Source organism: Sarcophilus harrisii, chromosome 2 (assembly GCF_902635505.1).
Source record: "Sarcophilus harrisii chromosome 2, mSarHar1.11, whole genome shotgun sequence".
NCBI classification, from domain to species: domain Eukaryota; kingdom Metazoa; phylum Chordata; class Mammalia; order Dasyuromorphia; family Dasyuridae; genus Sarcophilus; species Sarcophilus harrisii.
The window spans coordinates 221,086,539-221,096,631 of record NC_045427.1 but is presented as its reverse complement, the minus strand read 5'-3'; the positions used below and the strand labels follow the sequence as shown (position 1 = coordinate 221,096,631).

General features: G+C 37.2%; 1 protein-coding gene across 3 annotated transcripts in view; it reads left to right on the top strand.

The window, feature by feature from the left end:
* The window catches only part of STK4 (serine/threonine kinase 4), a 108,878-nt gene continuing 98,785 nt past the window's right edge, over positions 1 to 10,093 (top strand). The window contains exons 1-2 of one of the 3 annotated variants that reach the window (XM_003757726.4): positions 1 to 145; positions 6,373 to 6,453. In XM_003757726.4, coding sequence (XP_003757774.2) covers positions 111 to 145; positions 6,373 to 6,453 — 116 coding nt within the window. In that variant the 5' untranslated portion in view covers positions 1 to 110. Of the gene's footprint in view, positions 146 to 470; positions 490 to 5,693; positions 5,840 to 6,372; positions 6,454 to 10,093 lie in introns of those variants that run through there. The other 2 variants (XM_031951554.1, XM_031951553.1) reach the window with 2 other exon arrangements.

The following is a 10,093-nucleotide window of genomic DNA, read 5'->3' as shown; positions in this document are numbered from 1 at the left end:
TCCTCCACGGCCCCACCAATCCCACTTCCGGCCGGGGCGGAAAGCGGAAGCGTCTGCGGGGCCGGCCGGGGATGGGGCAGTAGCAGGTTTATGCTGCCGGCATCCGCGCTATGGAGACGGTGCAGCTGAGGAACCCGCCGCGCCGGTGAGGAGCCCAGCCCGGGAGCGGAGACGGGTGGCGCCGGGGAGTGTGCGTGTGTGAGCGTGAGTGAGAAGTGAGGCTGTGCGAGGGCGGAGGGGCGTGTCTGTGGAAGTGTGGGTTAGGAGCGGGGACGTGCGGGAGAAGACGAGGCTGCGTGCGTGCTTGTAAGGGGGTGGGAGGGCGAGAGCAGGGGGACGCGCGCGCGGGGAGACTGCTGGTGCCCGTGAGGAGGAGCTTGTGTGTGGGAGCGAGGGCTCCGGCTGGGCGAGGGCGGGGGGGGCGGCGTGTGCCTGCATGTGAGGAGAGGGGGAAGCTGCGGGGACGTCAGTGACAGCCTGTATACGCGGGTGAGGCGGAGAGCGAGGCGGGGTGTGCGTGTGTGTGTGGGGGGGTGCTGTGTCCGCGTCGATGAGTGAGAGTGGCCACCTGTGTATATGGGGAAAAGGGGAGACTGTGAGAGCAAGAATGGTAGGGCGAGTCTGCTTAAGGAGCTAATCTTTCTTATGTCTTTGCTGGGCTCCCCGTCCAGTACCGGGCGAGCGAGGAAGGGGGTAGTAAACACCTAGCGATCTTGCCGCTCCATCTTTCTTTTTATTTATTTATTTTAATTTAATAGCCTTTTATTTACAGGATATATGCATGGGTAACTTTACAGCATTAACAATTGCCAAACCTCTTGTTCCAATTTTTCACCTCTTACCCCCCACCCCCTCCCCCAGATGGCAGGATGACCAGTAGATGTTAAGTACATTAAAATATAAATTAGATACACAATAAGTATACATGACCAAAACGTTATTTTGCTGTACAAAAAGAATCAGACTCTGAATTATTGTACAATTAGCTTGTGAAGGAAATCAAAAATGCAGGTGGGCATAAATATAGGGATTGGGAGTTCAATGTAATGGTTTTTAGTCATCTCCCAGAGTTCTTTTTCTGGGCATAGCTGGTTCAGTTCATTACTGCTCCATTGGAACTGATTTGGTTGATCTCGTTGCTGAGGATGGCCTGGTCCATCAGAACTGATCATCATATAGTATTGTTGTTGAAGTATATAATGATCTCCTGGTCCTGCTCATTTCACTCAGCATCACTTCGTGTAAGTCTCTCCAGGCCTTTCTGAAATAATCCTGTTGGTCATTTCTTACAGAACAGTAATATTCCATAATATTCATATACCACAATTTATTCAGCCATTCTCCAACTGATGGACATCCATTCAGTTTCCACTTTTTAGCCACTACAAAAAGTTGCTGTTCCATCTTAAGAGAAATCATACAATTACATTTACCCTTCAGATGTGAAGCATGGAATGACCCACAAACATTTTTAATTTAATGTCATAAGTTTTTAAAGCTCTCTCTTCTACCACATTGGGGACAGAGATGCACAGAAGGGGGAAAGTGGTCTCTGCAGTTTTAAACTCACAATTCTGTCATTTCTAAAGATCCTTCTTTATATGTGTTCTAAGGTTCCTTCTACTTGTGAAATTTTAGATCTCAAATAGAGCATTCTCAAACAGTAATGTTGTTTGCCTTCATGAGTTAGATACTCATACATGTATGAGGGATAAATAAGAATATTCTGATTTTGCTTAAAATTGCAATTTGTAAAATGACAAAGCAAGGTCATCTTTATTTTGCTTAAAGAAGTCATTTGTTAAAAGTAATTTTTTCTCACAAATACTAACTGTAAACTATAAGATTCAGAGCGTGTCCATAAGATACTGTTGATGCTATGGTCAGGATTCTTTGGATAGCATGTACCTGTACTTTGTCCATGTTGGCAAAGAACACTTAGGTAAAAGAGAACCATTGGCCAGCAAGATCTGGCAAAGGCTAGTTTAAAGAGTTGATAGCTTGGTTTCCAGTGGTGCTAAGACCTTCCTGGAGTTGTTTGAATATCACAAGATAGTATGTAGTCTGTCCATTTGTTTCCAAAAGAATAGAAAAAAAAAGTATTTTCAAAACAACAAAAAAGTGGTTAAGATATCAACCATTGTCAACATGTTCAAGGATAAAAATGTGATGATGGACAGATACAAAGGTAGACCTTTAATGAGAAATTTTCACAACAGTTCACCTCTTCATTGTTCATTGTCATTGTTTTTCACGACCATTTGTCATGACCATTATGACCATTGTCATAAAATTGTCATTGTCAGAAATAAGATCCTACTGTGTTTATCATTTTTTAAAAATTAGCAGAAAAAATGCATTCCTAATGGCTTTACGCCAGGAATTTCCACACAAATACTGAAATGTTACACAAATGTTAAAATCATGCAAGATTCTCTGATTGTCACTGTTAGGGAGCTCATTTCATTGATTCACTAAGAATCAACCTCAAGAAACAAATAAAACACATGTTCTTGTAAACAGTTCACAGTATCATAGAAACTGACCTACATATAACCCAAATAGAAGGAGGATTTCCTATCAGCAGCAGGGTTGTCCAGGTTGTACTTATATTTGTACATGACATTGTTCTGATTACATTGAGCTCCAGAATGCTACAGGGCTTTCTCGTTGAAATCCATAGTCATTAACTGTTTTGGTGGATTTTTTCCACCAAAGATGTGTAGATGCATAAGCAAAAGTAGCTGAAAAAAAACCCCGAAAAACAAAACACTACCTTTTTTTTTGGAGCCAAGTAATATTTGGTGGAATCTGAAGTTCATTGTGATAGTTGATCATTATGTATAAATTTGGACGGGCATTATAAATGGACAGTGAGGTGAACTTAGAATTGAATAGGAGGAAAATATCAAATGGAATCATATGAGAATTTGCACCACTCTGTCACAAAAGTACAGCTCTTTAATGCTGAAATTCTGCTACTGGTGTTATAAAGGTACTCAAGTCAACAAGCTTCACTATCACAGGAGAATCAAAGTTGAAGGTAATCCAGACGATGATGAGCAGATACATAGGACATGTAAAGTTGTAGTATTTTGCCATAGACAGTTGTGGGTGAGAAGCAGTGTTAAATTGAATTATTAAGGCCCTTTTTGTTTGAAATTTTTATTGATGATTCTGTAATACCCAAGTATAAAAATTTCAGTCTGGAAATTTGGGGCAAAATATAGATGAAACCAATATCTTATTATTATTGATATGTTTTATTTCTTCTTTACCACCAATTCAGAATCTATCCCTATCTTCCAAATTGCCTTTTATAACGAAGAACAACAAACAAAAAAGCAGTTCAATAAAGCCAGTTGTCATACTACTTGTATTTAACAGTATATGCAATATTCCTCCTCTGTGAGGAAGAGAGGGAGATGCATTTTCTCAACTCTTCTCTGGGGCAAATTTTGATCCTTATAATTACGCTGGATTCAGTTTCATTTTTCTATGTGTGTGTATTGCTTCAGTTTTTGTGTATATTGCATTCCTTGTTGTGTGCTATACTTCACTCTATATCAGTTCTTCTAAGTCTGATAGTTCTCTGAATTTTTCATAGTTTTTATTTGTTATAATCAGTTGTCTATTATTTCAGCACAAACCGTTTTCAGATACTTCCTAACCCAAAATGCTTTAGAGTTTTAGGAGCATCTAAATGATCCAATACAATTTGTCTGTGAGAATATTATCAGAGACCTGCAGCTGTTTCTACCACAGTAATGTCAGCTTCCTTTGTTGTGCAGTGGTATCTTTCACAGTTGAAATAATGAATTTTCCTTTTTTTGTAAACCACAAAGTCAGTCAGACTTTCAAAGGAGAATTTGTTTCATCTTCCTTTGTGTAAGCTGTTTATACAACTAATTATACTTGATCTATGAAGTATTGTCCATTGTTTGTGCAGAGCTTTAAAATAAATCTACTAATCATTGCTGATAAGAAGTGTTTGGAGTATGGGGATATGTTCATTGTAATTCCACATTTCATAAATATTACATATATCATACAGGTTCCTGAGAAGTTTCATGATTGAACCTTGGGAGTTTTTGTGATGTCAGTGGAAATTATTCTTTAGGGCTTTTTGGTTTTAAAGGTCACTGTGGTATCTCTATTCTGTTTTTAAAGTTCTAGTTTAGGAATTGTTGGGAAAGACAGTATGAAATGGTAAGCCAGTGTGAAGTACTAAGACAGTATAAACTGTTGGAAACAAAACTGGGAATATGAGTCAGAAAGTGTGAATTCTAGTCCTAGTTCCACTATTAGTGAGCTGTGCTACCATTGGTAAGTCATACTCCTTCTCAGGGTTTCATTTTTCATCTATAAAATGAAGGAAGTGAATTCTGTAAAATCTTTTTCATTGCAAACATTCTGAATTCTAAGACTTGTTTACTAAAATTCTGTTCTCTGAAAGTCTCTTTTCAGGGATAAAGTTCTGTTCAAAGGGAGGATTTCTTAATCTGGAGTCCACAAATTTATTTTTTTTTTCTAATTGTTGTTGGTTTTTTTCATTTTTGATAACTGTATTTCAGTGTAATTTATTTTCTGGGAAAGCCTATGAGACAAATCTTATTCTGAAGCATCTTTCTAGGCCTCACCAGATTGCTAAGCACAGAAAAAAAAAAAACAACCCAAAACTATTTAAGGCCTTTTCTAGCTCTAATATATTCTATGTGTTGAGGTCTTTTTGATCTGCTATAGTCTGCAGCAGGATTCCATGAGTTTTCAGTCATTTACAAAATACCATTTACCATTCTTTTGAATAAAATCTTTGTGTATTTCTGGCTTGTCTTATTAGTAGATATATTTGACACTTTCACATTCTCCCCTCCCTACCCTCCTCATCTCTTCTGTTTTTCCCCCATGTAGTTCTCTAGGAATTTATCTTTTTTTTTCTTTTTCCCTTCTTGTTAGAACCAGTAGCAGCCTTTCAACCAATTTAAACCTTTTCTTTTAGAAAAAAAAAAATCTTCATTGTAACTACTTCCATATTTCACCACTTCCGGAGCTTACTTTTCTTTGTTATGCTTCATTAGTTTCAGGAAGCCATTGTGTAGAAGACCTGATGTACACAAAAGAAATATTCCCCTGACATACTCCATTTAAAACTACTTTTAAATACTCCTTTCTCTTGGCATGAAAATATTAAGAAAAAAGAGGATGGAATTCTTTGGATTTTTAACTTTGAATAGGTTCATGAAAATTTTTTTTTTTTACATTTATAATTTGTGCTCAGGTAGTTATGATTGAGAAACAAACCAACAGAAAAATTTTAAATATCTATACATTTAGAGAATTTGTTCTGAACAGACCTTAAACTCTGAGCTGTCAGGATATTTTTCTTGCTGATGATAGCTAAATGTATATGTTAGTTCATTTAAACACATTTGTTTAATTCCTTTTATGTATGTGGCTTTATTGAGAGAAAAAGATGAATAAAAATCATGGCCATAGATGATATGAAGCTTAAAGGAGCCTTAGAGGTCGTTTTACACAATTCTTTCATTTAATAGATGGAACAGCTTGAGGAACAGAGGAGATTTTCCGAAAGTAACATGGTGAACTCGTGGCAGAACTGAGGCTAGGAATTAAGTCTTCTGACTGCATATTCAGAACTTCTATTTGATTGTGTCCTTCCCCACAAAGAGTTTATAATCTATGAGAGAAGAGAACAACTATGATACAAACTAGACTATTATAAACAAAGTGCTATAAAAGCTTGGAGGAAGAAGGGATCAAATCCACTTGGGAGGGTGTCAGAGAAGACTACATAGAAGAGGTGATATGAGCCATTAAGGTTAGTGAGTACTGAAAGATACACTTTTTTATCTTTAAGCTTATATAACAGCATGATATATGATGAAGAAATCTGGACTTAGCAGCAGAAGACTTGGGTGTAAATCCTGGCAATACTTACTAGTTAGGTGTAGGTTTCTTAACCTTACTAAGCCTCAGTTTCTCCACCTAGAAAATGAGAATAGTGATTTTTCTACCCCATACACACCTCACAAAATTATGACAAACTGCTTTGTGAACTTTAATGTGCTATATGAATGTATGCTATTAATGTAGCATCTATTGTCCTAAGATTTATGCTTTTTAGACAAAGCTCCTATTTTACAACAACAGATGCTTATGTATAGGAACACTCTTCTCTAATGCTTGGAAAGAACCTTCACATTCAAAAAGCTAGAGACTGTTTTATTTCACAATTGATCTTCCCTTAGCCACAGGCAAGCCCAGTGACTATGAAACATTGTTAACTAAACAGCATATTTCATGGTGAAGCCAAACAGCTTTTTAATGTACTTTTATATTTCTGCTTTCCAGGCAGCTGAAAAAATTGGATGAAGATAGTTTGACTAAGCAGCCAGAAGAAGTGTTTGATGTCTTGGAGAAACTTGGAGAGGGGTAAGTATGCAACCTAGTTCGTCAGTGTCATATATCATGTGGCATAGAGTAAAGCAGGGATTTGCAAAAACGTGATACATTTTGATGAGGTTAGCTTTCATTCTAGATAGGGGCCCTTCTGTTCTCATGGAATATAAGACTGAGACGTAATAAAGAGCATCTTGGTCATTTGTTTACTTCCACTTTAACACTCACAGATCTTTTCCTACATCTGTATAAAATGTAATTGTACTTAGGTAATAAACCCCTGAGGTTCATTGTGATTTGTGAGAAAACCCAATAGGTTAAATTTTAAAATATTGTAAGATGCAACATAACAAATGGAAATCCATGAATTTAGGGTTCAGGACTTGGATTCCACATTTATTAGCTGTGGGAATGTGGGCAGGCACTCCATCCATCTATGTCTTTCTCTGCAAAATGGAAATAATTTTGATAAAACCTATCTCACAGGGTTGCTGTAAGGAAAATGCATTATAAATCATCAAGTTTCAGAAATGTGAGCTGATGGCCATATTCCCTTTAAAATCAACCCTTTGTCATAAACATGTTCATTATATGATTCTTGGGAATTGATCAGACTTAATTGAAAATGATGGGCACAGCTCTATTGTAATGGTAAAGTGAGTCCTGGGTTTCTTTCTATTTACTCTTGATGGAGCACCTGTCCCCTTATAAAAAATTCCAAGAAGCCTCTTGTCAGAAGTTGAAGAATGACTGCTTCTTGAAGATGAAGCAAAACAAGAAAATAAAAAACAGTAATCAATCACAATGCTTAAAAAGGGAGCACCCTTATGGCTAGAAGACTATCATTGCCTGGGGATGGCAGAAGTATGAAAAGAGAACTTTGTATCCAGGGTCTGGGTTACCACTTCTAACTTCTGCTTGACATCTTGTCCTTTTCAAGGTCTTAAGCATGATGTTCATTAAGTAGTGCTTGTAGAAGGAGTTAACTTTAGTGATTGGGCCTAATGCAGTGACTGCATGTATATAATTAGAACACAGCAGAGTACAGGTGAAAGAGCACTGGATTTGGAGTCAGGAAACTTCTAACCTCCGTGAGTCTCAGTTTTCTTTTCTGTAAAGAAGTTACACAATCTACCTCATAGGCTGTAGTCAAAGGCTTAATAATACTTCAACTAACTACTCTGCCCAGGTAATGAGGAAGATGAAAATCCTTGCAAAACCTACACCTGCACTGATAATGAAGAACACGAGATAAATTAGGGAAAGCACCTTGTAAATGTAAAGGACACATAAAAGGCAGCCATGGTTACAATGCCCAGTACAAAATAAGTGCAATGTGTGTGTTTCTTTTGAAAGGGATTTACTGAAGCATTCTCAAGCAGAGGACATATTTAAAACAAAGAGGTTATAACATGGAAGAAGACTTATCTAGTGAGGTTGTCTAGCAACAGAGGATTGGAAAACCTATCATAATTTGTAATTCTTCTACTGTTAGTTCAGAGTTTTATAGTGCTTTAAGATTTATGATGCCCTTTGGGAATCTATCTGCCAAGGGAAAGTCAGGAACTATGTGAACACAACTACAAAACACTTTTCATACAAATAAAGTCAGATCTAATCAATTGGAAAAATAGCAAGTGCTCATAGATAGGCTGAGTGAATATAATAAAAACGACAATACTACCTAAATTAATCTACTTATTTAGTGCCATACCAATCAAACTCCCAAGAAATTATTTTACAGATCTAGAAAAAATCATAACAAAGTTCATCTGGAAGAACAAAAGGTCAAAAATTTCAAAGGAGTTAATGAGGAAAAAAAAGCAAACTAAAGTGGCTGAGCTGTGCCAGAAGTAAAACTATATTAAAAAGTAGTGGTCATCAAAACTGGTACTAAGAAATAGAGTAGTCAATCAATGGTATAGGTTAGGATCACAGGACAAAATAGTCAATAAGTATAGCAATCTAGTGTTTGATAAACCCAAGACTCCAGCTTTTGGGATAAGAACTCAGTATTTGACAGAAACACCTGGGAAATTTTGAAACTAGTATGGAAGAAGGGCTCAACCCACACCTAACACCACATATCAAGATAAAATCTAAATGGGTTCATGATTTAAACATAAAAGAGTGATATTATAAGCAAATTAGAAGAATATAGGATAGTTTACTGAGAGTTAAGTTTACTGAGATGTATGGAGAAGGAAGGAATTTGTATCCAAAGAAGGACTGGAACTCATAATTGAATACCAGATAGATCATTTTGATTATATTAAGTTAAAAAGTTTTTTGTACAAACAAAACTAATCCAAATAAGAGCAGAAGGGAAGCAATAAATTGGGAAATCATTTTTACGCTTAAGGGTTCTGATAAAGACCTCATTTCTAAAATATATAGAGAATTGACTCAAATTTATAAGAATTCAAGCCATTCTCCAATTGATAAATGGCCAAAGGATATGACCATTTTCAAAGACAATTTTCAGTTGAGGAAATTAAAACTTTTTAATCATCTACGAAGGTTCTCTAAATCACTATTTATCAGAGAAATGCAAATTAAGACAACTCTGAGGTAACACTACACACCTCTCAGATTGGCTAAGATGACAGTGTAGAAGCCCAAAGCAGGAACATGCCGTGCCAAGGACCCTCTCTCTCTCTTTGGCATGGCTGCTTAGGACCCCCTGCCCTCTGAGAAGACATTCTTTTTTCAGTGTTAACCCCTTTTTGTCTCTCTCACCTATTTCTCTGTCAGGACCAAAAGCAGGAATCATGCCAGGCCAAGGGATCTCTCCTTGACATAACTGCCTGCGAGGACTCCCTGCCCACTGTAAAGAGACTCCCTCTTCTCAATGTTAACACCTCTCTTTATCCTTCTGAGATTTCTCTGCTAGGAAATTTCTCTACTAAGAACTTGTATCTCTCTCAGGATTTCTCTGCTAGATTTCTCTACTAGGAATTTTTATCTCTCTCTGTCGGGATTTCTCTGCTAAGAATTTTATCTCTGAGGAAGTCAGTCTCCTAGCAAAGGCTGACTTCTCAGGGCTGACAATAAACTTCTTTTTGTTAGTCTAACTTTTTAAGTTCATAAATTCTTTTATGAAGGACCTGACCAAAAGGGATCCACAACTCTTTGCCCTGCACCAGACCTCATCAATAGGAAAAGGTAAGGACGAATGTTGGAGGGGATGTTGGAAAACTGGGACACTGATACATTGTTGGTGGAGTTGTGAACAGATCCTGCCATTCTGGAGAGCAGTTTAGAACTATGTTCAAAAAGTTATCAAACTGCATACCTTTTGAGCCAACAGTGTTTCTACTGGACTTATATCCCAAAGAGATCTTAAAGAAGGGAAAGGGACCCACATGTGCAAAAATGTTTGTGGCAACAAGAGAATTATATAAATATGTTTATGCATATTGGATTTAGCATATATTTAACATGTTTAATATGTATTGGATTGCTTGCCATCTAAGGGAGCAGGTAGGGGGGAAGAAGAAAATCTGAAACACAAGACTATGCAAGAATCAGTGTTGTCAAACTATCTGTGCATATGTTTTGAAAATAAAAAGCTTTATTAAAAAAAAGATTTATGATGCCCTTTCCTAGGAAAAACTATGTAAAGTATGTAATGTCCTATTATCCCCACTTTATAAATAAGGAAACTGATATT